The 26,681-nt window shown below is 41.6% G+C and overlaps 2 protein-coding genes across 4 annotated transcripts; both read right to left on the minus strand.

Moving 5' to 3' along the window:
• Positions 1 to 3,380: 3,380 nt before the first annotated feature.
• LOC146648563 (glutamate decarboxylase 1) lies at positions 3,381 to 19,783 on the minus strand. Of its 3 annotated transcripts, XM_085388531.1 has the most exons (17): positions 18,953 to 19,783; positions 17,824 to 17,942; positions 15,848 to 15,904; positions 14,241 to 14,378; positions 13,114 to 13,356; positions 12,001 to 12,091; positions 8,131 to 8,243; positions 7,870 to 7,985; positions 7,478 to 7,557; positions 7,333 to 7,387; positions 7,109 to 7,225; positions 6,963 to 7,027; positions 6,793 to 6,871; positions 5,989 to 6,138; positions 5,721 to 5,828; positions 5,473 to 5,562; positions 3,381 to 5,345 (listed from the first exon to the last, which is right to left on the minus strand). In XM_085388531.1, exons 2-17 carry the CDS (start codon positions 17,897 to 17,899, stop codon positions 5,172 to 5,174), a joined length of 1,752 nt encoding a protein of 583 aa, XP_085244657.1. In that variant the 5' UTR covers positions 17,900 to 17,942; positions 18,953 to 19,783; the 3' UTR covers positions 3,381 to 5,171. The 3 variants fall into 3 exon arrangements, with proteins under 3 accessions (XP_085244657.1, XP_085244658.1, XP_085244660.1); XM_085388532.1 differs by lacking the exon at positions 15,848 to 15,904 and having other exon boundaries at positions 18,953 to 19,774; XM_085388534.1 differs by lacking the exons at positions 15,848 to 15,904; positions 17,824 to 17,942 and having other exon boundaries at positions 18,953 to 19,780.
• A 505-nt stretch (positions 19,784 to 20,288) lies between these two features.
• Positions 20,289 to 23,060, minus strand: erich2 (glutamate-rich 2). Its single transcript, XM_085388535.1, has 6 exons — positions 22,923 to 23,060; positions 21,994 to 22,070; positions 21,787 to 21,917; positions 21,610 to 21,667; positions 21,446 to 21,517; positions 20,289 to 21,364 (listed from the first exon to the last, which is right to left on the minus strand). Exons 2-6 carry the CDS (start codon positions 22,037 to 22,039, stop codon positions 21,165 to 21,167), a joined length of 507 nt encoding a protein of 168 aa, XP_085244661.1. The 5' UTR covers positions 22,040 to 22,070; positions 22,923 to 23,060; the 3' UTR covers positions 20,289 to 21,164.
• Positions 23,061 to 26,681: the final 3,621 nt, after the last annotated feature.

Below are 26,681 nucleotides of genomic sequence, written 5' to 3' on the forward strand. Positions count from 1 at the left end.
GCAGGACTACATAGAACGCGGAAGTGTTAGTGCAAGTAGTCCATTCATTATCTTAAACCCCCCCCCCACAAACAAACAGAAAACAGAAAAAAAAGCAATCGACCAAGAAACTCACACCACTGATTCATTTAGAATTATTTAAAATAAGTTCATCTTATTTGTGTATAGCCTGCTCACACATAATAAATATTTAAATAAAATAGACTGAGTTTTGCTGTTTGTTCCTATATCTATCAAGGCACATTTTGTAATACTTTGTAAAGTTCTTAATTATGGTTCATATTAGCTCTGTCACTAATCTTCCATATCCCCAAGATGTGTACTTACACAATTTGAATTAATACACAGTTGCTGCTTCTTGAGAGAAAACTTGACTAGAATATCTTCAAACACAGATGTAAACAATCCTCAGCTCTAATCATTCACATGTTCTTCACACGTCCATCATTCAGTCCACTCATGGTTCTGTACACCATGGGTGTCAAACATAGCGCCGGGGGGGGGGGGGGGGGGGGGGGGGCAGTCATCCAATCCAATGGATGTTACTGATTAAGACCTCCTCCACCGCCATTCATACTGCACCAAAGTAATTAATCAATAGGTGAATAAAGATGTTTAAAACACAGAGAAGTTCCTGTTTCCGTTTTTTGTGAATGAATGTGAATTACTCACCTGGGCAATGAGCTAACAGAATTTTTTCTGCAATTTTACTCATTTATTGATTTGTGCTGACAGATTTCTTTCATTTACAGCATTTCTTCATCGTGCAGAAAAACTGAGATGCACTGTTGAAATTGCACTTTTTAATATTAAATATGACTAAATATGTAGTTAAACGTCTTTACAGTGGCAGACAGGTTTTTTTTCCCTTGTTCAGCCCACTTAAGATCAAAGAAGGCTGTATGCATGCCACAAGCTTGGCCATAACATTTCCTCCCATCACCCTCAATCGCCATTTTTGGTAGAGCTGTAAATAGCTTCATGCTCCCCGCCCATGTGAAGAAGGTTATTCCCTGTTTCTCTCTTATAGAAAGACATGTAATCTTATTGCAAGGCTCCTCTGTCTCATACACAATAAATCTGACATGCACTCAAAAAAAAAAAAAGGTCATAATTAGAACAGAGCTAGATGTTTTCTAAATGGCTCTGCTAGTAAATTTCATATAAACTGGGAGCCTCCTCTAAATTACATCAAGACTTCTTTTAATTCTTACTTTGCGCATGCAGTGACACTCTGTGGATAAATACAGTGGTAATGCACCGTGCTGTAATAATCTTTTTATGTTATATTGTTGTTGTTTTGCTCATTGGTTATTTCACTTTATATGCAGGTTTACATATTCATGCATGTGTGGCTTCTTTTGGTTTATGTTATCGTGCAAAACTGTTAATAAACACATTTTAATTACATCATGAATTTACTTCCAATGTAGTTTTGCATTTCTGCATTAACATGAATACATGGGCTAAAACGTGAGGTCAGTCTTTACCCCTGAAGCTACTTTTCTATTGTTACACTGAGCTGCTTTGAATTGCAGTGTATAATGAAGCTTTTTATTTCCCAGCCTTTACAGGGCAGAGGGCAGTGCTTTTGCTTTGGAAGGAGGAGTGCTTTATTGACTTTAGCTTACATTATTGCCTTACTACAGGCTAGTGGTGAGATCCACATAACTGACTTGCTTTTATCTTTTACTGTCGGTATTTTTTATAGCTTAAAGTTGATCGTGGCAGTGATGCTTGCTCATCTGAGCTTATTTTAGCACTTGCCACCTAATAATTTATGGTGGCTCAGTAGTCAAAAATATTGACATAATGTTTCTCCCTGAAAGACAGTGCGTCTCCTTTTAACACTGCACATTGTTGCTTTTAAATCTTAACAGATAATGCTGTTTCCTGTTCAAACCACTCACTCTGTTGTGTCATACTTCCTGCTGAAAGATGTGAGACTTAATAAGTGACACTTCCATTCACCACAGCCGCCTTGCAGTGAAAAACTCTTAAAGCTTTAATTGGAACAGAATGCTGATGCCTTGCCTGTTAGATGCTATCTGTCTTTCTCCTGTAATACATACCAGCACATTTAGTGAAACCAGTTGAACTGGCACGAGCCAGAGTCATGCAAATGCTAATGTAAAACCTAGTAAAAGCTTTCTTCTATATAAGTAGGGTTATGAGTTAGTCTAACTCTAGGGCCTAAGCATTCTCATACTTATGTTTTTATTTGTACATACTGAAATTCCTTCAATTAGAAGGAGCACTATTAGAAGCCCTTTTCACAAGGTATCATTATCATGTGCTGTGTGTTGTGGCAAAAAGTGATTTCCAATGTTTCTGTGTATTTTTTATATGTATTACCTTTACGTATGTTGGTAAATAGACTTCGGTGAACAGGGTTTACAAAGGGGTTATATATAGAATTTAAAAATTATCTGTTTTTCAAGTATCTTTATTGTACTTACATTATAACCAATCCGGTCCTTTATCCCCACTTAAAATATTTTTTACTGAACTATTGTAATATTTGCTGCCATTTCTGCTGTTGTCTTGGCCAACTTACTCTTACAAAAGACATTTTTAATGTTAATGAGATTTTTTTTTTAACTGCATAAATAAAGGTTATATAAACGTCACTGCCAAAAACTGATTGCGGCTTCAACGTTTTTACACGAATGTTGTTCGTGGCTCAAGATTACTTTATGTCATCCATGAGGGATGCATTTGATGTATATTTCACATATTATAGCCCAACAAGTTACTTATAGCAGTTTAAATACGAGCAATCAGTTTTTGGCAAATACTGGAAATCAGTTTTTGGCATACAAGCATTTTTTGGCACACCATCGGCACAGAGTCACCACCAGAGGGCGCCGGGAGCACATCTCCATGAATAAGTGCAGCTTCACTCCGGAGTTTCTCCTCTCGGTTTTTTACGTGCTCTATTCAGAGGTTATGAAACACCGGAAGCATTGCATTTGTTTCTTCATGAAATGGGGCCTTAAATAGACTGAATCAGACTAAATCGTAGCTTAATAAAAGGCATAGAAAGTAGAAAGGTGGAAGGATTTTCTTTTAAAGCAAAATGAGTATAAGAGAGGAGGGAAAAGTGATGCAAAGAGCAAGAAAAGAATAAAGATGAGAAGGAGCTGGAGAGAAGGGTTTCACAGCCAATCCGACACACAGCTGGAGGCCAAACAAAGCTTCTGGAGGATGATTAGGCAGAGAGGCAATAATATATACTCTCTCTCTCTGTGTGTGTGTGTGTGTGTGTGTGTGTGTGTGTAGCTGCTGATAAAGGCAGTTTGTTGGGAGAATGGGATACTTTGGAGTAGGGACACAAATGAAATGTCATTTTTCAGGGTGTTCTTTATTTTACTTTTTCAATAAGCCACACAGTTTCATGTTCTCTTTATATTGACTTTATTAAATATCTTGTTAAAGATGTTATGATTCTGTTAAAGTGCCTACTGAAAATTTGCCAGGGAAACATTCCCTTAGAGAGCTTCACATACAAGAGTTACTTGTCACATTACACACACACAGATTACTTTAAATATGATTTATGCAATTGTGCCATTCACATATGGTCCCTAATAAATACTCTGTTAACATAACTCTTATACTAAAACGCATCCATTTACAATGGAGGAAAGTAAGGTGAACATGTGCAAAGACACTAACAGGTACCTTTGTACAAGATATTCCATTGAGCTCCCATCACACTGAGAATACAAGTAATATGTGTAACAATTAATATACTATATTATAGTAATGCATTAGGATTCAGACAGACGCAATTCTTCGTTCTTCCCAGTCTCAACGAGAGAGTACATTCTCACATCCTTGTGCTTCTCACTAAAATAAAAGACCGGCGCTGCGGCCAGAGGATTATAGAGCTTTCATTCTTAATCTCATCAGAAGGCCAGTCAATCATCTCAAAACATTCGGTCAAAAAGACTGACAATCACAAAAAGAAACACACGTATAGAGATTGCATCGCAGTAAAAGGTCAACAGGTAACGTTTTACAAACACCTAGTCTATAAGAAGTTATACATGAAGGACGATGGATTGCTGCGTTCCCGATTCTCTCTTTGGCTGACGATATCACTTTAAATAAACTTTACTCGGTTCACTGTGTTACAGCGTAACACGCATAAAGATACATGTACAATAAAATACCTGAATCTGCAATCACCTGCGGAAATGCAATATTTTGTCTCATTCCCATATCATCAAATATGAATATATTAACATTGGTTTAAACACAAATGGGCATGATGTGACTGCAGGGAACGGACAACGAGCCAGAGTTTTACAACTTAAAGGTTGTCACAGACCTACGATAGCTTTAAATGGGGATCTTCTACGAGGGAAACTATTGCAGACTGTAGCTCTGTCGGATGGTCCGAAGTCGTGTAACAGCTTGACACTTAACACAACCTGTAACTATGCTGAGCACGTTAGCTTATTTTTAACACAGTGCGAGCCTAAAATACGCCGCTGCGGGGCTTTGGACACCGGGTTCAGGGGAAACAGGTCAGAGTGCTGAGATCAAACATATGTACAGCTGAAAGCACCACCATATTGTGCAGCACATGTATGATACAGCAGAATAACTTGATGATACTTGTAATACTTCGATCTGTTCTTTCCCCCCTTATTTTTTATTAATTTACCACACTCACTCACACACACATTTGCTGTGGCACACACACAAGACATTAAAAGACAAACATTAAAAGACTGCACACACACACTCTCTTTCACACACTTGTGCATTACAAGGCTCAATTGCACACACAGACATTAGAGCACATTTGCTTTTAAAGGAAACTTCTATAGAAAAAAAAAAAAAAAAAAAAAAAAAAAAAAAATTATATATATATATATATATATATATATATATATATTTTTTTTTTTTTTCTATAGAAGTACCTATGTGGGCCAGAGCTAGTAAGAAACTCCAGAGGCTCTCTCATTGCTCGTTTCTTTCCAGCGGTGAAAACATTTAGAGTGCTGCAGGCAAAGGCAGACCGGAAAGAAAGAACCTAAAATGTGTCCTATTATTTCTCGGACTGCAGCACTGTGAATGTTTCACTCTGGCGTTCGCTTTTGCAGTAAAAATCGATCACAGACTCCGGGAAGGCCCTGGAGCAGCGATGGCTGTGAGGTCTACAGGTCGTGGGCGAGCCTCTCGATCTCATCGATGAGGAAGTCGATGTCAGACTGGGTGACCGAAGGATTGGAGACGACCATTCTGAAGAAGTTTACTTTATTGCCCTGAGGCTGGTAGCCCACCATGGTGGTCCCTGACTCCATCATCATGGCCTTGATCTTTGGCGCCACCTGTTGGAGTGAAAAAGATGACAAAACAGAGCCTTGTATTCCTGAAAGCAATCTAATAATGTGAACATCTTTTATTGGCTGTTTGAAGCTGATCGTGGTGGAACTTATAGTGTGATTATAGTTGTACCCTGTGGAGTTTTTCTCGCCTCTCATCTCCATCTGGCATGCCTCTCAGGCTGGGTGGAATGTACCAGAAGCAAACATTGGTGTGCTGCGGCTGCAGGCAGAAATGAACACGTCAGATACAGATCACGGTGGGTTTTTATTTATTTATTTGCATTTACATACAACAAAATTCTGTTAAACAGCAGTGAATTAACCCTGGTGATTAAAACTGGACATTGGTAAAGGACAAATAAAAAGAGGGAAGCTCACCACTCCGTCAAACACCATCTCATATCCCTCCCTGTTCTTGATCTTGTTGTATAGGTACTGAGACAGATCCAAACACTTGTCAATGTGCTGCTCAAACCCAGTGGTGCCCTGCAGGGGAAAAGAGAAGCCAATAATTACAGTTAAGAACACTCAGTATAGCACTAAATAGCATTGCACTAACAAAGCCATGAAGGTTCTTATTGGCTTGGAGATGCTTTTCTGTCTTTTTTAGCCAGCATGTATGCACCCGTCTGTCCACCCGGCTCACCTTGGCTTTCCACATGAGCCAGAATTTAAAGATGTCCACATGCCGGCCACACTGGATGGCCTTGTCCCCTGTGTCATATGTAACGTCGTATTGTTTGTCTGGTTGGAAGAGGTAGCCAGCGCACATGGAGTTGCAGCCTGCTAGGATTCCCTACAGACAAAGTGCACAAACTGTTAACATTTCCTTTCACAGGTCTCCTGCCCAGGCTGTCATCATTTAGACATGTCAGACTACATGTACCAAGAAAAGCTGATGAGTATGAATGTGCAATATGGATATTCATAGAACTGTATTTTTCATAGGTTATAATGAAGAAAAAAAACCCAAAGTGTAATGGAAATGTTTAAGCTTTTGCTACATGTCTGTGTCAAACTAACCTTACTGAATGAAAGCCTCCATATTGTCTTATTCTGTCTCTGTGTTATCTTTCAGATATACAGCATGTTGATGTACAAGTTATCTTTTATTACACAGTGTTCTAACCGCAGATGGATAACTTGTCTTCATAAATGATTCGATTCTTTTAACTCAAAGAAAAGCATGAAACATGTTTGCTGGTGTGCTGCCTGTACTACTACCCCTTTACAAACATAAACAGAAGTAATTAAGAACATCAATAGCTGTAAAGCTCAATAGCTTTACATATGTATATATATGTGGACCTTATAATGCCAAGTGGCGACCTGCTCCAACGTTTGGATTAAAAAAGTCCCTAAAACTTGTCATCATAAATTTTTAAGGTGAAGTAATAGAAACAAGATACTGTGTGTGTGTGTGTGTGTGTGTGTGTGTGTGTTCCTGTACCTTTTCTCTGACCAGGATTGCTGAACACTGCAGAGGCGCACCCATCATCTTGTGTGGGTTCCATGTGACAGAGTTGGCCCTGCAAAACATGTTGTCAGTGCTATCGTTAGCACGCTGAGGTTTCTTTTAAATAACAACACACAGGAGCTTATCAGTTCCCATGTGCTCACCTCTCAATTCCATTAAGCTTATGGCGATGCTTCCTAGACATCAGCAGTCCACCACCCCACGCACCCTAACGAGATAAAACAGTACTGTTAAAGGAGTGGATGACGCACTGAAGCTCCTGCTATCATCACTACTGCAAACTACTCACATCAACATGGAGCCACAAGTTATACTTCTCACAAATGTCAGCAATCTCATTGATGGGGTCAAATGCTCCATACACAGTTGAACCAGCTGTTGCATTCACAAACAATGGCACATAACCCTGCAGATGTAGTACCCAGGATAGATGAAAAGAAATGTGGTTAGAGATAAAAGTACATGGAGATGCAATTATATTAAAAAAATAAAAGGGGAAAAAAAAACCCTGACCTTCTGTTTAGCGTCGAGGATTTTGGCTTCCAAATCCGCAGGAATGACTCTCCCTCTGAAAACGAGCAGAGCAGCATGGAATCGCTGTGGATCTACATGTTGCACATACAGTATTCATCAGATGATTTCTGCAACGATTACAAACCTCTCATCCGTGCTGAGCAGGATCACGTTGTCAGTGCCGAAGCCCAGCGCAGCTCCAGCCTTCTTTATGGAGTAGTGGCTCTGTGGGGACACATAGCAGACCAAGCTATCCATGAAATACCTTTGAATTCAAAAAGGGGGGATATTTTGAGAGCTCATTGTTGCTTGACATTTTTCCTGCTCTCTGTCAAGTTGTCAAATTCAAAATACAAAAAAACTAAAATAATGAATTAATTGAAACAGCCAGTGCCCTGATTTAAACAGACCTACTGCTTATTCCCTGACTTTGATTAATCTACAGTCAATGAAGCAGCTTATCTGCATTGTTAGATTACCTGAGATGTACAGTGTGTGTGTGTGTGTGTGTGTGTGTGTGTGTGTGTGGTCACTTACATGCTCAGATGTGAAAAGGACAAGGCGGGGAGCAGCAGACATGCCCTTGGTCTTCACCTCTGGGAAATACTTGTACCGTGCGATCATCACACTGTACATGTTGGAGATAGCACCCCCTGTTAAGCACACCGCACACACATCAGTACCCTGGACAGCAGCACACAGTCTGTGCAGTGTACATCCACGTGGAATATTTGGACCAAAAGTCATACAGTAATATGAATATTGGCTATACATGGGTAGTGTGATTTACAGACCGACCTGGGGAAAAGAGGCCGTCACCCTCTCCGTTTGGCCAGCCAATCATCTCTCTCATTTTCTTCAGAGTCAGCTGTTCCATCAACACAAACACCGGGGCGATCTCATAGGTGAACCTGACAATCATAACACCGAGTAATGAATGCAGCACATCATTCAGAGACACTGAGCATTCTTATGCACTCGTAAGGCAGAGAGTCCACAGACTCCCCCAAAACACACACAGTGATATTCATTGTGTGTCCATATTATTCATTAGTCCTTCTATAATTCCATCTGCAGAGCACAAAAGTGGAGCTTGTGCTGACTGGGCTAATTAAAAAGTGGCCGATATGAGTCAACCAGCAAACATTCATATTCAAATGCCTCCTAAAATCACTCAGTGGTTTAATTAAAGCACACAAAGCTCTGATGGATATCTGTCAATGGTGCCGATCTCAGCGGCGACTCTGAATGGGGCTGATGTGATGGCTGAGAGAACTCGCGTGTGCGTGTGCGTGTGCGTGTGTGTGTGTGTGTGTGACAGAAGGACAGGGAGAGGGAGTGCTTTAAAGAGATAACAGCCAACAGAGATAACAGCCTCTGTTGGCCCCAGAATATAGAAAAAATGAGGGAGAGCCTATGCCTATGAATTTCATTATTTCATTAAAAAGATGAAAGAGAAAAGATTAAAAAACAACAAAAAAAGAAGTAATCTTCACACTCTTGAAATGAGCCAACGCTTTTAAAGCTTGATATGTGCCTGACCTCTCTGTCAGTTAATAAAAGATAAAACGACTGTTATCTCCACGAACAGCCACCAACAAAACTCCTGGAGAAGCTAAAGTGGGTCAAATGTGTCACAGAAAGGAGGCCTGAGCTTTTGCTCTCTTTGCTAAGTGACATTTCACTGCTTCCCACACGCACCCTTAACGCTGATCCCTGTTTACCCCGCTTCTAATGAGGCCAGTTACACAACGCTCCTCCACCTCCATCGCTGTAGCTTCACCCATCACCCAAATTAGAAGCAGCGTTATCTCCACGTTTCTTCGATTCCTCCCTGTCTTTTTCCCCTCCCCTCAAATAGCTATCTGCACAAGGGCTGAGGTTGTTTTTTGTAGTTTGGTAGAAAGGGGGAGGTATAAAGTCTGCGAGCAGAGTGAGATTTAGGGAAACAATGCAATGAAGAGAAGTGTGACAGAGGACAACAAAGGAAGATGAGGGGATGATGCAGGGTGCGCACAGAAAAGCACGCAGCAAAGCAACATCATGAAGCACGCACAACGCAGAGGCTGAGTGACAGAGAACAAAAACAAAGAGACAAAGAGAAATTGAAAAAAAAAATATGAAAGATGAAGAAAAATAACCAAGGAGGCATTTTTCTTGTGTAAATATTTCTGCTGATGATTTTTAGCTTTTGTAAATGCGCTGGACTACTCTATGACTTCTGGGCTGTGACTATGATTTGCTACACCCAAAGATAACACTTCACTTTTCAGTCCCTCACTGGCCTCATCTCACCAATTTAGTGTCCTTTGATATAGTGGAATTATGGTTTATATAAAGCAGACTTAATAACCTGGATGTCTCATATTCCTTTCTTCTCAAAACTCATCCCAGCCACAGGACAAAAAAAAAAGGTACAAAAAACCCCAGTCAACCTTTTTAAAATTCTCCTTCTCTCTGAGTCATTTCACGCTGTAATGGCAATAATGGTGATCATTATCACAATCAGAGCCAATCATTGGTCTTTTCAGGGTGAAAATTACCCCTCAGTCACCTGCCTGTCCCCAGGGACAGCCCCTAAATGCCCTTATTATCATCATCAAGGGCACTCAATGTGTGCGTGTAAGTGTGTTTATGGATGTGTTTGTGTGTGTGTGTTTGCGCGTGTGTCTGTATGTGACTAACCCTCTGACCCCCCATCACCACCACACACATTCCTCTCAGCCCCTCAAAGGACCACTGAGTCCGTCTGTACCCACGGGGACAATAGAGCCGGAATGAGCACTCCGTGGGGAGCTGCGGCAGCCAGTTTCCACAATGTAACAGGGTTTTCTGTGCAGCCGGAGGACATTGTGTTTCAGTGTGGGGCCCAGCTGGCCTATCTGCTAACACCAGCTCACAATGAGCCTGTAGTCAATGGACTGGAAACCCTAGCTGCTGTATCTGGGACAGCCAGAGCTGGTGTGTGTGCATGTGTGCGTGTGTCATTATGAAAGCGTGCACAAGCGTGTGTGGGAAGTCAATGGCCCCGTCTCTTGGGGCATTCTTCCAACCAGGAAATGAGATGGGAAAGTTTTTCTAAGAAGGTAGTTTCCTATGCTAATGTTTTAATAGAAATTGGACAAATTAGGTGTCACAGTTTTCTTCTAGCCTTTGCTTTACTGTCCTCAGAAGCAAGTTTGGACAATATTCTTTTAGGTCTAAAGTGCATTGTCTTGTAATTAATGTTTATTCTGGGTGACCTTTTGTGCTGCACTCGTCCTGTTATTTTCTGCAGTTATGTGCCAACCCTTTCACCAAGTCAGACTTATGCAGGTGTGATTTTTGCACTTCACTGGAAGTTCAGTTCAGTTTTCTCCTATCTATGAATGCGGCAAGTCTGAACTGAGACTGAAGTCACGATACAAACATCTGTATTATCATATCATAGTTTCATTGTGATTGCCATATGAAGCTGTTAATGACTAGTTAAAGGAACCCAGTCTGTAAGAAGCTGTAATGTTTAAAGGTTGTTTGGGTAATGGGTGAACTGTAAATATATACAGAAACCATGCAGTTTATATTTTCTTCATGATCTAATAATGACTACATGATCGAGCCTTAGCTTAAAACAATCCTCATTCTTTCGCTATTATCTCCTCTAAAGAAATAAAAAAAAACCCTACATAAATAAAGCACTCCTACCAAACCTCAGCTGTTTTTGACAGACCTTAACTGATTTGTGTCTCTCACTAATAAAACAGCTGCAGAATAAGTTGATTAGCTGATTGCCTCTTATTGTATTCTGTAACATTTCCCATTTCCAGCCTCCATTGTGCCATTTTGCAGCTTTTCTTTGTGTTATGTAACAATAGAATTTATTAGCCTTTGACTACTGACTGCTGGACAGACTAAACAGGTTATTTGATAATGACTGCTTTTGTTGTGGATAACTGGGGGTGTTTTTTCCACACACTTCTGATATTTCATACGTAAAAAGTTGAATCATTTCACTACGAATATTTTTGGAAGGTGAAATTATTAATATTTTAAACGTTGCTATTGATACACATCAAAATCTAAGAAAATCACATGAAAGTGACATTGCTATAAATATTAGGCTGATTATTGCTCAGTAAAAAATGTGGATGAACTGACTGTGGTCGTCTGTATGAACCTCTGTGAGTGTGCTTGTGTTTTGCTATAATTTGTCACCTCACTCCAGTAATCGTGTCACAGAGTTGTGGCTTTTCGTTCACAGCATGTCTGCGTCAGGATCTGTGTGCTGAGAGCGTGTGCAACTGATGTGGGGTTCAGGCCTTCTCCACTCAAGCTGGGTGAACATGTAACTGTGACCTGAGATCAATATGCAATCTAACCACCCCCTGGGGCTTGGTGGTGTGTGATATACACACAGTATAGCACTGTGCCAGACTACCATCTGTCAATACAGGGGGAGAAAACACAAACACTTTATATAATCGGCCTCCTTTGACCAGTGGTGGAGTGAGCCCAGGGGTACATCATAAGCACTTCCGCAATGCTAATATATGATGATGACTAGAGGCTATTTCCACTGGCCTACAAACAGGAAATATCAGTTGTCCCCCTGTGAATTGTATAGGTGTTTCCCTTCTATACATAAACTGTGTCAGGCACTCGGTACAGAGAGCGTACTGTGTGACTTACATGTTGGTGTTGGCGGTGGAGGTGAGCCACTCTCCAGCCAGACCAATAATGTCTAGGCCAGAAGATAACTGGTTAAAGAAGCGTGGGTGACCTAAAGGGAGAAAAAAATAATACAAAATAAATATTAAAAAGTTCAATAATGGGTTTAAATTCAGTCATCATTCAGGTTTCATTTTGTATTTCCATGGCCAACCATAATAGCAAAGGGATCTGACAAAGCGCTGCTCAGTGGGCCATAACAGCTGTATGACAAGCATTTAGACTCTCACACACACACACACACATATACACACAGTGACTGTGTGTAGACCTGGAGCCTGTATGCAGTCATGGATACATGTACACTGTGGTTATGGAGGTGCCTGCCTCACATAATAAACAGAGTAATAAAAAGAATTAACAATAAAAATGAAATAACAGCTGTGACAAAAGAAATGAAAGGTGTGTGGTTTCAGCACCGCCGACAGCCCCTCCAGCCCACAAACTAAAAAAACAGCCACAAAATGTTTTGAGAAGAAAGAGAGGGAGAGAAAAAAGTGCTACTGAGTTGTAGACACAGTCAGTGACTGCCTGATATATAAAACCCGGGGGACAGTTTGAGCGTTGTCGTTTTTAACAGCTTGAATCAGCCCGTGTTAGGATCCCCTCAGGCGACACATGCTTTAATAAGTCGGGGGGTGGAAAAAAGGGAGGATGTGAAGTGAATTACCAGGGGTACAATACATATGGCAGTCATCTAAATAGGCTGTGTACTCTGCGAGAAATGGCCCATTCTCTAATAGTTTGTGTCACATTCAAAATCCACACACTGAACATGTGTGGATATTAACAGAGATGTAATGTCCTGCTTTATTACTATAATGTGTGTGGCAGTAATAAGGTGCAGGACTACATCTCTCACTGCTGTTTGCTTTCAATGCAAAAAATTAAAAGTTAATTGCATCTTCGCCCACATCACACATACCAATCTCCTCTGCCATCAAAAATAACACACACCTCCATGTGAGTTACCCAAGCACATATACAAAAAAAAACAAAAAAACAAAACAAATCTTTCCCTGTTGAGGTAGGTTAATGTTTCCTCCACGATGAAGGTCGTCCCAAAGCCCTTACCTGTGCGGACGCCATATTTGAGCGTGTCTCTGCAGTCCACCAGGATCTGCTCCAGGGACTCGGGCTCGTCTGACAGCTCCAGGTTGAAGCCCTCGATCCCCTCCAGGAGCTGGTGAGGGTGGTGGAAATCCAAAACCTTTGTAGACCGGTCGAAAGTCTTCTTGACATAGTTGGTAAGGATGTCAACCACCTCCAGCAAAAACTGCATGGTGGGCTCTTCTCCATTTTTAGCCGGCAGTAGGTCTAAAAGAGGCGTGGGAAAAGTAGGGGAAATGAAGCCATTTGTGATTCTGGGAGCTAATATCTGAGCACGTCAATCGATTAGCTTATCTTTTGTAAAGCTAATGCACTTTGTTTTTGAGTGAAATTCTAAAATTCTCTCCATTTTCCCCGCAGTTTCTCGGGCTACATTTCTGTGCTAGATCGAATAAAGACGGCTCCATAATTGGTCTTAGGTTTTGGCTAGCAGGCTTTAAGTTGTGAAATAGCCATCAAAACACACAAAAGACATTCTCAGCAGACATTTTAACAGGAAAGAGTAGGCAAACACTTATGTTTAAGATGACATCAAAATAAATTCTGTTCTTTGAAAGGAAAGTATTTTATATTTAATCTAAGAAAAAAATAGTGCTTTGTAATCTATTTATTCCGTCGCGTTGTCTTAATTTACTTTAAAAAAAAACTGATACGGACATGAAAATAGCACAAAATCACGCTTGCGCTAAATTAAGGTGTTAAAATCAGCTTTCCCCCCTCACTTTGTAAGTCACATTTCTGCCACCGGAATATCCAAGTATTTTAGTTCTGCAAGGCTTTTATAAAGCCTCGAGTTTAGCCTCCGAAAGCACGGTTTACATCACAATACATACATGAATAACCCAACCACAGTTTGGCCTCTCGTTCGTTCTGTTGATATTGGCCTAATAATTAATTTTCCTGTAAAGCTCACTGTCATTATCAAGCAAAAAGAGGACAAACGCAGAGATGGCAGACAGACAAGTGAAGACGCTCTTCTCTGTTGTATGTCAAGAAAGCCATGTTTAAAACGCCCGAGTTATAATAACAACAATAATAATGTTGGTGTTTTTTAAGGAAGATCTGAGATAGCGGAAGTGTGGTTTCCTCACCTCTCGCGAACAGGTTGGAGAAGTCGGTCTCGGTACGGCGGAAGCGCGCGTCCCTGTCGCTGTTATCGCACGAGAGCAAGTTCTTCTGGCCCGCGAGCCTCCCCTTCTCCTCCAGGCTGTTGTTCTTCTGCAGGAACCCTAAGGTGTTGCACGGCGAAGAGAAGGAGTTATCACCAAACATCTCCATCCCACTCATAAAAAAATAAAAAACAAAAAGAAAAACGGCGAAATTAAAATATAACAGAAAATAAATTTTAAAAAAAAGCAAGAAAGAAAATTGAGATTTTTGTGAAAATTTTTAATCAGCCCATAAACAGCCGGAATACTTCAATCTGAAAAGCTTCTCTGTTGGAGGCCAAATTTATAAGCTAAGTAGGAAAAGGAAGCACCCGTGGGTGCCCGCCTTATCCCGTGACATCACAGCCTCACCCCGTCAGGAAGCGCCCAGCCAGCTTGCCCCTCCCCTATGGGCGCAGACTGATTGCCTCGGTGCTCAGGACAGGCTGCCACACACAGCCAATAAATATACACCCTCCGAAGAGGGGTTAATGAAGGATGCAAAGTGCCCTGAAGCAGCGTGTCTCTACAGGGCCACCGTCAGATTTTATAAGCTTTTCGCATATATGTGCAGAATAATGCGTGGGCCTAATTGCGCGTCAAAAACACGGGGAAGCCACACGCTCTTTGTCGCTTAAATTAAAAATATATTTTCAGTGAAAATGTTCATTGCTCATTAATAAAGCGTATGAATAATTAGTGGCCACTGCGCGGGGTTAAAACGTCATTTAACTAATGAAAATCCGATGATCACTTACTAAAAAACCAAAAACAAACAAAACAATGTCAGACTTTCTCAGACTTGTGCTGCAGCAAAGCGGTCAATAATGCGCCTTTTGAATGGGTAGAGCTTTACTTGACACTGAATTCAACTTGCGTGACTGCAAATAAATAAACATCCACACTTTCCATCGTGTGAGCCTCTGAAAGAAGCAGATTCCTTTAAGTGATGGAGAAAATAAACGTCACACCCACCCCCTCCACTGTAACAAAAAAGAAAATAGAAAAAAAAGGGGGGCTATTAGAGACACTGACAGTAAGCCTGAGAAAAGTGACTCAAGAAATAACCGGATGTGATAGGAAAAGCAAATCGTTATGAGTTATTTTAAGGCACGTTCTGCTTTCTGTTTCCAGGCTTGCCCCGGAGATTTTTCTATTGGTGCTGAAATGGGAAAGACAGGGGAGGGTGCAAGGAGGGGCGGGGGGCCTGATCCGGGGCTCTCCTCAGCAGACCTACAGGCTAATGTCCAGTGACCTTTGGAAGATGGAAACGCACACTGACAGTGTGGAGGACGGCCCCGCTCTATCAACCTGTAATGTGGCCTATATTTCTGAGGGCCTCGAAATGAGTAAGATCATAATAAATCGTAAAAGAAAATGTGAACCGGTCAGAAGGAAAAAAAAAAGGAAGGAAAGCAGTCATAACGGAATTCAATATCGAGAGCCATGGTATGTCAAAAAATCTTTTAAAAAATGTATTTCTTTATTTCATTTTCTTAAATAACATCTTCAAGATTAAACCATTTTTTTCGTGGCGAAACAAAACTTACCGCAAATCTTCATCCCCAGTTTCCTTGTGCATCCGTGCATCCACGCGTATTCGTTGGCTAAAACAAAATGAACGTTTGAGTTTCTGAGCGTGGAGACCGCGAGCAAATGTGGTGAGGCGGGTGATGGAGCACAGCGTGCACATGGAACAAAAAATAAATAAATGGAAGCGTGAAGGAGCGACTCTTGGCCAGGTGTGCGACTGTGGGGTGTTTGGGTATATTCATATTTTCTGTAAAGAATTGCACGGACTGTTTTGCTTTGTTGAACTCGGATTTAGCCTCCTTACACCCCCTCTGATCACAAGAGGGAGGGGGGGGGGGGGGATGAGTCTGCTAACACTTCCGATTTGAGTTCAATCAATAGGGACCGACAGTGACCCGCACGGCAAATCCACGCCGGCTCACACACCCAGCCAAAGGGCGGACTGGAATTAACACCCGTGAAATGAGCTCACGGAGGAGGGCAGAAATTAATTGAGTGGATCGCAGTATGTGAGTGGAGCGAGCTGGTAATGTCTCTGGTCTGGAAGTATACAGTAGGCGCTTGAAGCACAAACTTGGAGCGTAGTGCGTCGACGTACACACACACACACACACACACACACACACACACACACACACACACACACACACACACACACACGCCCATGCATATACACTTAGTGCCACACACATGCACATACAAACCGGAGCGTGGACACGCGTGAGCTGAGATGGAGAAGAAAGCCTCAGGGAACAAGATGCAGAGCGCTCGGCGCAAAAAGTGAGAAGCGACGAGGCGAATGTACCTGATGTAGAACTTGCGAAAACAAAAAAACAAGCATTTAAATTTACTGAAGCAATCTCATTCCGACAAAAAAACAGCCCTAGGTGCGGAGGCCGAGGCATAAAAACACACATACACGGACACACACACAGACGCGCGCGCACGCAAAGCCGCCAGGCGTGAGATGGAGCGTGGCAGAGAGATAATGGCAACATCCAGCAGCAGCAGTACGCGAGCAAACAGACAAAACAAACATCCTAGTTTAAAAGGACATTTTCTTGGTTTAAATTTCCATGAAAGAAAAAGTCTGAAGATTTTTTTATATGTTTATTGGCACTCAAGGGCCACAAATAAAAGATTTCGAAATTTTGTATCCGGTAACGAGGAAGGGAAAATAAAGCATGTATTTGCACACCGGACAAAAGGAGCTGCAGGCTATCCCTGTAACGTTTTTCTGAAAAAACAAAACAAAAACTGCAATTATTTCCCTGCTTTGGACTGCAGATGGCTGCTCAAGTGTGCTCTAATGGAGTCAATTTTGTGTATGCGACAAAGGCTCGACGTGATTAATTAACCCACAGGTTAATGCACAGGTTTAGATTTTTCTTTTTCTTTTTTAAAAAGGAAGCGAATAAAAAGCATGCCTAAACTATGAGAATTATTACAGACAATTCTTATATCAATTTTTTTTGCTTTATCAAGACGAAAGGTGCACAGGATCAAATCTTCAAATCTTCATGTTTTTAATTTTGGGTTGAAACTCATATTTTGAATAGAACACGTTCAGGAAAAACGCTCCGAGATCGTTAGAAATGCCAGCGCTTTAATGGCGCATTATTTCTGCCAGGTCCGCCGCTCGGCGCGCACCGCTGGTCCGCCAGACAGCGACAGGCAGCTGTGATGGCTCTGTTTTTAACCGGAATGATTAACGACGGAGCCCACACAGCAAATGGCCCGGGCTGCACTCTCCTTTATCAGACAGGGAAGGAGGGGAGAGAGACAGAGAGGGAGAGAGAGAAGCAGACAGAGGCGCGTGGAGGGTGAACCTGTGCTGGCGATAGATCGCGCTGCAGAAGTGTCTTTGAGCAAGGCACCGAGTGGCTTTCACCACAGCCCGAGCGCTCTGAAGACTGAAAACCATAAACACAATTTAGCCTCGGGGAGCCGAAGCCAAAGTGTTGTTAACAGGGAGAGGAGTGTGGGGACCTACTTGTGGTCGGAGGTCTTAAATTAGCTGAGTTGGGGTCTTGTTCCCCGCCGGCGGCTCTCGGCTCAGACGTAGCCATCAGTCCTGTGTTACTTTGGTTTCCGGGTGCGGGAATTATTCAGCTGCAAACAAAACGACTCAGTGTTAGGAGAGACTGCGTGTCGGATTTCCGATAACTGCGTGCAGTTTAAACGGCAGGCCGAGATTTTGATCAGAAAACGCACGGATTTTGCTCCGTGAGTCACCAGGAGCGCTTCATTCTCCCTTAAACGGCTGAAGCCGCGCAATTTGGAGTGAGTTGCGCACAACGCGCAACCAAGACGCACATCGCAACACTTTGGGGGATAAAATGGCTGCATGGGTATAGGTTTTATTTAGAGACACTCTTCGGATTGTGTTGCTTTCAGTCAGCTGTTAACTAACCCAGCGCTGCTGCATGACACAGATTTACAGATTTGTTTTTTGTTTTTAAGTTGGGAACTAGCAAAAGAAACATGGCTCGTTCTTGCAGTAAGTTCTTGTGGATCGTTAAAACCAAATCATCGTTTAATTTAAAAAGAAAAAAATGTTTTGTTATATAACAGATGACATTTTAAACGACCAAAACCAAAATATTAAAGAAAGAACAGGTAAGGCCCGCGTTTCCCATCGTATAAAATCACCGAGATGATCAGAAAATCAGAATAAAACGAATGCATTAAAATGATACTTCACAGGCAGCAAATATTGATAAAATGAGGTGACAGTGTCCACATAAATAACCGTTCCCCGTTCATGTGTTGACTCAGTAATCGACATTTCAATTAAGATATGCTTTGAACACCACCCTTACTACAATGTCATCACGAGACAGAGAGGCAGCGAGAGAGGGAGAGAGAGAGAGAGAGAGAGAGGCTGAACAACTAATAAATTCGTTTTGTCTCCCGTCTGGGAATGATTTATGTGAGAATTCTATTATTATTATTATTATTATTATTGTTTAATTTATGCTCTGATATTTTGTCCTCCAAAGCTGATCGCACGATATCAGCGGCTGAAAAGTGGAGTGGTTTAAGCATCTTCCCCCCCAACCTCTGTCTCTGAAGAAACAGACACGAAGGGTGCAGCTGGAGAAGAAAAGAAGGGATCTTACCGGCTCACGGGGCGCACAGGTTGTCGAGTCCAGACAAAGTACAACTTAAATGTTACAACTGCCACCCGAAGGCGCGACAAGAAACAGTCCAGTGGTGGCGATGGCGGAATATCAACAGAGCGCACTGATAAAATCCCATCCGGCGGCGCGCAAGTGACCCTTTCTCACTCAAGAATATTTTTATTCGTTATTTATATCTGAGGATCCGGCTGCCCATTGGTCTCTTCACGCAGGCATGAGTCACAGCCTTGCCTCCCACCCTGACGGCTAATGAAGCTTCCCTGAGTGCTACTGACAGCTGCAATCCACTTTAAGGAACCAAACAAGCAAAAGGAAAAATACCGATGACGTTTACCCGCCCCTGTGTGCGTATATGTGTGTGTGGGCGAGCTCTTGTGTCTCCAGGTGTGGGTGGGTGTCACAGGGATGAGGGTGGAGACTTGAATGTAAATTTGGTAAATTGACCTTGGAATGAAACTGCACAGCTGGGCTTTTAAATACCAACAGATACATATTCAGGACATCCGGTCCATCTCCTCATATCTGTTGATTGATTTGGTTTTGGGGACCTGTGGAAGCTGTTAGGTCATTTATTCCAGAATGGACACACGTATTATAAAGCGAGCAGGACAAGCCATCCAGGAGCCATCCATCCATGCAAGCACTGTCTGTAATATTCACCTTCATGAGATGAAAACATTGCCTACATCATAATTTCTGACCTACTCACTGCTTTAACCTCGCCACGGACAATAACGCCGAGACTTCAAAGCATGGCGGGCGCTGGCTTAGTGTCCTTTCTGTCATCCTCACGCCTGCCTCTGGATCCAGTGCACAGACAGGGACCAGCCATTATGTTCATTCAGCCGCTGCAATTTATTCAGCCTTTATCAGGAGCCAATCATATCTTTCTACACTCACAAGTGACATGTGGAGATGCATAAAGATAAACTCAGACTGATGGCATTCAACAAGGAGGCTTAGCTGCTGGGATTTACATCTGCACTAAAACAGGGCACATAAAAGGTCTTCACTGCTTATGAGTTTACATAGGCTAACATTTTATTTGTGCTAATTTAATTGCCGCCATAACAAAAGACTGGAGAGTGGACCAGATGGACTCCAGAATCAGTTCTTTTGTTTGGGTCACGTTACAGCTCTCATCCACAGTGAAAACTGAAAAACAAAACAAGTAAGAAATCATGACTTTGGTCTCTCTTGTTTCATGCACAAATTTGTGAAATTTACATACTCCTTATACCACATCTTTTCCCTGTCATGCAGCATCGCTTATCATCTTCACAGAGAGAGAGCTGATGTTTAAAGAATCCTGAAATCAAAGCCATGGGAGGATTCAGCAAACATGGTGGCAGACGTGCAAACTTCCAGGGGAAAGTGTTTTTTTGTTGAATTTCATGCAATCTGAATGATGATACATAAACATGTTTTTGTATGTCCCGGTGACAGTTTAGATAATGTTTTAACATAACTGCTAGAGTCAGCATCAAAGGGTTGGCCAAGTTGGCTGCAGAGTGTCCAGATTGCTGCTAGGAGACCAATAGTTGGAGACTGCTGATGACACTTTAAGTGATGATCAAACATAACCGCTTAGAAGATTTTTGACTTTTAAATATCTGTTATTATAACAAGAATGAGGAACACGAATGCAGCATTTACATATCATCAGATCTATAGGCCGAAACTCCTCAGCTGCTTCTTTGTGTTGAGCAGTTAGCTGCTAACTGTATGTGCTGTGTGTTCCTAGTGTTCAGTTTTAGCATGTCTGGTCATAAAACTGCAGGGTTGTATTTTCCAATGCATTTTTAGCATCAGTTCAAACAGGTTAAGGTATTTTACATTTAATCACATAATGATTCTCAAAATGGATATGACTCTGATCGAGTGGATTCATTTACAGTCTCTTCTGCAGGTCAACGTGCAAATGTTTATCGGATTTATCAGGAAGCGTGTGTGTGGTTTGTCCGTATATTTTCACGGCTGATCTATCAGCGATTTATCAGTTCACATTTTCAGGAAATGAGGGCATCCGCTCAGTCCACATGAGCTCCTTTAATTCCAGGTGAAAATATGAGAGAATATGTAACTGTCACTGTGTCTACACTGAAAAGACTGCAACTGTGGGCAGCAGCAGTGTGCCTTAAAATAAACACAATATATGTAACATAGTCCCTGCTAGACAGGTCGTACAGCTTTAATAAGGGTAAATATGAGCAGGAGGGCATGGCTTGTGTTTGTAAACATGGTTTTCCTTTTCATAATCATCACCATGATCATCATCATCTGAGGCTGATGAAGAGGAGCAAGATGAGCTATGAGAGGGGTCCTCATCACTTCCAGAATCAATGTCATCATCATCACTTTCTTCCTCGTTGCTTTTCTCTGCGTGTTGCTCTGATGGAAAAATCAAACAACACCTTCGATGTTTAGTCTGTAACATGCAGCCTAAAGTGTTTGTACAAAGACAACTGTCACCTTCCAGCAGCTTCTTCTGGATCAATGGGAGGAACTCTGAGGCCTCAGGATTGTCTGGCTCGTAGATGAGAACTGGAGCGAGGAGAGAAGAGGCAGCATTGACTAACTTGATGGTTCGCTGACTTATTCATTGACTGACAGATAGATGTATAGCAGATACGTACTCATGTGACAGAGTTTAACAGCCAGCTGGAAGTATTTGTCCTTCAGAGCTCTGAGGAACTGAAAGATAACATTTTCACTTTAAAGTTAAGCAAAAACATTTCAGACATGCAAAGAAAAAAGCACTCTGTGGACAGAGCATGAAGTGTGGACAAGCTGGACCAGTTGCATTGCTATACCTTCATTAAAAGCTCCACTGGAGCCTTAAGGTCTTCACACTTCACATTCACGTTCTCAGTCTGTTCTTTGTCCTCTTTAGCTTTATACATGAGGAGAGGTTCGGCTGGTGCGTGAGCATTTGTTGGTCCCCCTGACAATCATCACCATAATCACTTTTTAATGTTATTTCTTTTGCCTTCGTGCTTTGCATTTAATCCTGTACCCACCTGTTCCTTTCGAGCCTGAGGACTTTAACATCTCAGTGCCTTTCATTTCCAGCTGCTCCACAGGTGCTCAGCCAATCCTAAAATCACAGGTGATCTGTGTCAGAAATGTATCAGAGGCGTATCTCATTGGTCTGATCACTGGCTGGAAGAATTTCGATACTGTGTGGCTCTAGAGGTGGGCCACACACAAACTCAAAGAGCAGCTCAACATTATAAAACAATATGAATGCAGAGAACAAGTCTAAATAAAAACCAAATGCTGTCTAGAATAAAGGGCAACATTTACATATAGATGCTCAGGGGGTCTGTGATGGTACTTGTTCGCGTACTGTAGGACAGACTTTGAAAGCAACAGCTTTCAAAGTCTGTCATCTTCACCGGGTGTAAATTCCCTTCACCACGTCCCATAGTTGCAGTCTAATTACTTATTTCATGTGTACTCTGAGTGCAGAAACACCTCTTATCCTGTTCAACTTTACATAAATGAATAATAATGTTTGTTTTTTGTTGCCCAAAACAGGACATATATAGCAGCCTTTGAGAGTCTTGCTGCTTATGGTCTTCTTATAATAACTACCAGATGAGCGTTTTAATGTGATTACTCAGGAACTACCGTTTTTGTCATCTCACAAAATCAAAAAATGAAATACTGATGACAAGCAGAGGAACACGTGAAGCTAACGTTGTCATTAAAATCTTTTCACCATCCGGTTTGCAAGTTGCTTTAGCAGAAAGCAACATCCAGGTGAAGACACAACAAAAATACTAATTATAATTATTATACATCTTCTTAATAGGATGTGTAGGGCAGTGAAAAGACAAACTTGAAAAATGTGTGACCCACTTAGAGCAACGAGTGTCCTGCCCAACAACTGCATAGCATGAGCAGCCTGTGAACAACAGGGCTGCAATTCACAGAAACAGCAAACCTGTAGCTAGTAGAAGCAGACCGTCACGGACACCTGCTGTTGCACAAGATGTTTATCTGCTTTAAGTCTGAGGTCCTGTTCTGTGAATTTCTGACTGTTTCTTGCAGTGGAAGTTGACGGTTGTTACTTTAGCTGTCGGAGAAGGAGGTAAACAGCCGTTACTAAGCAACGGCGTAACGCCCACTCGCTGTGGCCTTCATTGTTGCCGGAAATTTGGACATTATATCAGAGACATGCCAAGCAGTTAATGATGATTTGAAATCTATGGAATGAATGAATGAATGGCACTCCAGCAAAGATCTATTAAAAATTCTCTAACATTTAGATGCGTGTTATTTATTCTATTTTGTATAGTTCTTTATTCTAATGTATATAGTATTTCATTCCTAATCTTATCTTATCTTATCTTATCTTATCTTATCTTATCTTATCTTATCTTATCTTATCTTATCTTATCTTATCTTATGGAAGCAATGGTCCTGGGAATTTTTTTGTTTTTTAAAGCAGAAATGAGTGCCCATCACGGTGGTTAGCACTGCTGCCGCACAGCAAGAAGGTCCTGAGTTCAATTCTATCATCAAGCCGGGGTCTTTCTGTGTGGAGTTTGCATGTTCTCCCCGTGTTTGCGTGGGTTTTCTCGGGGTACTCCGGCTTCCTCCCACCGTCCAAAGACATGCAGCTTGTGGGGTTAGGTTAATTGGATAATCCAAATTACCACTAGGTGTGAATGTGAGTGTGAATGGTTGTCTGTCCCTGTGTGTTAGCCCTGCGACAGACTGGCGACCTGTCCAGGGTGTACCCTGCCTCTCTCCCTAATACAGCTGGGATAGGCTCCAGTGCCCCCCGCGACCCTGAAAAGGAAAAGCGGAAGCGAATGGATGGATGGATGAGTGCCCATAGGTGTTTCATGGTGACTGCTGTCTTGCGAGACTGCTTTGGGGGGAGATGCAGTATATGAAAATATATAAGTTGAACAATAATAATAATAGTGTCTCTTTTTTCTCAGTGAATATAATTTTTAAATATGGGTTTGTAACACTAACAAATCATTTCATGTAAATATTCTTAGCTCACAGACTGCACACACAAATAGTTACATTCCCGAGTGCCTCATTTTTTAGTTGTTACACGTTGTTGTTACCCTTCTGTCTTTTCCCTTACATTAATAAAAAGATTTACGCAGTAAATGAAGTTCTACAAATTCAACAGGATAAAAAAATGAAACACTTGATACTCCGAACAGGTGATTACACACCCTTATGTGTCGACCCCAGTACTCAGCTCACGTCCACAGTGGACAATCTGGTGCATCCCATTATTTTTAAGGGAGCCCAGAGTATGAAGACCAAGCCAACTTATGACTATTATAATAGTTGTTTTGCATATCAGAGAATTTGCTTAATTTCAGTGTATGGAGTCATTAATTCAGTTTAATGTTTTATACTGGTTCATCCAATGCTTGCATGCTATATTCCTATAAAGATTTTCTGCTATTATACCCTCAACTTTACAATTTTGCAAACGTGTAAAATAAAGCAGAGACTAAGAATGCATTTGCATGTTTACAGTTTCTGAGCTCATATATTCAAGGGTTTGAAGGGTTCTCTCACAGCCCTTGAGAGACTGCCTCAGTCCACCCTCCATGTCAGCCATATTTCATTCAATAAGTAGCTGTTACCGCCACATTAACTGCGCACACATCGAAAGAGCTGCCCTCTGTCATGAATGTGTGTGTCGGTGAGTGTGGGAGAAAATGTGAAGATGCAACAAGGTATTGTGTGTGTGCGTGTTTAATAGATTGAGGTCTCCTCTGCTCTTGGCTCCATTGTTTCACGGTTGTCTTAAAATCTCAGCGAGATATGGACTGTCACACTGACAGGCTCCAGACTCAGACATCCCAGAGAGCCTAAATTAGCACATGATTGGCAGGACTGTTCATTTTCTCCTAGAGTCTGAAGTGCTGTTTAGAGAAAGGTGAGGTTAGCTTGGAGTGTTAAATGTGTATTTTGTTCTTCATCTCCTACACACACTCACTTGGTCTCATACACACACATAAAACCACATATCAATTAGGCAGGGTCATGAAGTTTCTTACACTGAGCACTCCCTTGGGACCGTCTTGTGCACGCTGACATGCCATTGAAGCGTGTGCATATTTGCTTTCAGTGTAGACTTTGTGGGCTTTTATTAACCCTCTCAGGCGCAAATTAAGTTTGTGTTGCTAATGCACAAAAGAATACCTGCAGTGGTACTTCTGAGTAAAAAAAACCTCATAAAATATGTATGTGGGGTAATCAGGTTGTTAGCTTTTAACTGTTGCAAATCTGCAACGCCTGCCTTGAGAGGGTTAGAGTGGAGAGTAGGAATCCAGGAATCTTGCAGGCAGGATTCCGTGTTAGGACCAGTTCTTATGGTATTATAGTATACTTCCCTTAGGCAGTATCATTAGAAAGCACAGTATACATTTTCACTGCTATGCAGAAGATACTTTATCTATCCATGCAGCCAGATAACACACAGTTAGTTAAATGCAGGAATGTCTTAAAGACACAAAGACCTGGATGACCTCTAATTTTCTGCTTTACAATTCAAATCTTGGAGACATCGTCTGTAACCCGAGACTTCTGAATGGCATGACAGTGGAGCCTTTTCAACCAGGATATGACTTTAAAGAAACATGTAGGATTCTTTCTTGCATTTGCCCAATATCTCTAAAATGACAAACATCCAGTGTCAGAGTGATGCTGAAAAACGAGTTTATACAGGGAGTGCAGAATTATTAGGCAAGTTGTATTTTTGAGGAATATTATTTTATTATTGAACAACAACCATGTTCTCAGTGAACCCAAAAAACACATTAATATCAAAGCTGAATGTTTTTGGAAGTAGTTTTTAGTTTGTTTTTAGTTTTAGCTATTTTAGGGGGATATCTGTGTGTGCAGGTGACTATTACTGTGCATAATTATTAGGCAACTTAACAAAAAACAAATATATACCCATTTCAATTATTTATTTTTACCAGTGAAACCAATATAACATCTCCACATTCACAAATATACATTTCTGACATTCAAAAACAAAACAAAAACAAATCAGCTCTCTGCCCTTTACCAATCCAGCCATGGGCCCATCCATCTGGCCCATCAAGACTCACTCTCATTTCATCAGTCCATAAAACCTTAGAAAAACCAGTCTTGAGATATTTCTTGGCCAAGTCTTGACGTTTCAGCTTGTGTGTCTTGTTCAGTGGTGGTCGTCTTTCAGCCTTTCTTACCTTGGCCATGTCTCTGAGTATTGCACACCTTGTGCTTTTGGGCACTCCAGTGATGTTGCAGCTCTGAAATATGGCCAAACTGGTGGCAAGTGGCATCTTGGCAGCTGCATGCTTGACTTTTCTCAGTTCATGGGCAGTTATTTTGCGCCTTGGTTTTTCCACACGCTTCTTGCGACCCTGTTGACTATTTTGAATGAAACGCTTGATTGTTCGATGATCACGCTTCAGAAGCTTTGCAATTTTGAGACTGCTGCATCCCTCTGCAAGATATCTCACTATTTTTGACTTTTCTGAGCCTGTCAAGTCCTTCTTTTGACCCATTTTGCCAAAGGAAAGGAAGTTGCCTAATAATTATGCACACCTGATATAGGGTGTTGATGTCATTAGACCACACCCCTTCTCATTACAGAGATGCACATCACCTAATATGCTTAATTGGTAGTAGGCTTTCGAGCCTATACAGCTTGGAGTAAGACAACATGCAT

The sequence above is a fragment of the Rhamphochromis longiceps genome, linkage group LG18 (assembly GCF_057381845.1).
Source record: "Rhamphochromis longiceps isolate RC_006_pf linkage group LG18, R_longiceps_female_GT1.1, whole genome shotgun sequence".
Lineage (NCBI taxonomy): Eukaryota > Metazoa > Chordata > Actinopteri > Cichliformes > Cichlidae > Rhamphochromis > Rhamphochromis longiceps.

Coding starts and splice junctions, on each gene's coding strand:
- erich2 (XM_085388535.1), bottom strand. CDS start 22,039: ATGAAAGGCACTGAGATGTTAAAGTCCTCAGGCTCGAAAGGAACAG. Junction 21,668..21,786: donor CAGTGGAGCTTTTAATGAAG/GTATAGCAATGC, acceptor GTTATCTTTCAG/TTCCTCAGAGCTCTGAAGGA. Junction 21,365..21,445: donor CCAGAAGAAGCTGCTGGAAG/GTGACAGTTGTC, acceptor TTTTTCCATCAG/AGCAACACGCAGAGAAAAGC.
- LOC146648563 (XM_085388531.1), bottom strand. CDS start 17,899: ATGGCTACGTCTGAGCCGAGAGCCGCCGGCGGGGAACAAGACCCCAAC. Junction 7,028..7,108: donor ACTTGTGGCTCCATGTTGAT/GTGAGTAGTTTG, acceptor TTATCTCGTTAG/GGTGCGTGGGGTGGTGGACT. Junction 6,139..6,792: donor CAATCCTGGTCAGAGAAAAG/GTACAGGAACAC, acceptor CTTTGTCTGTAG/GGAATCCTAGCAGGCTGCAA.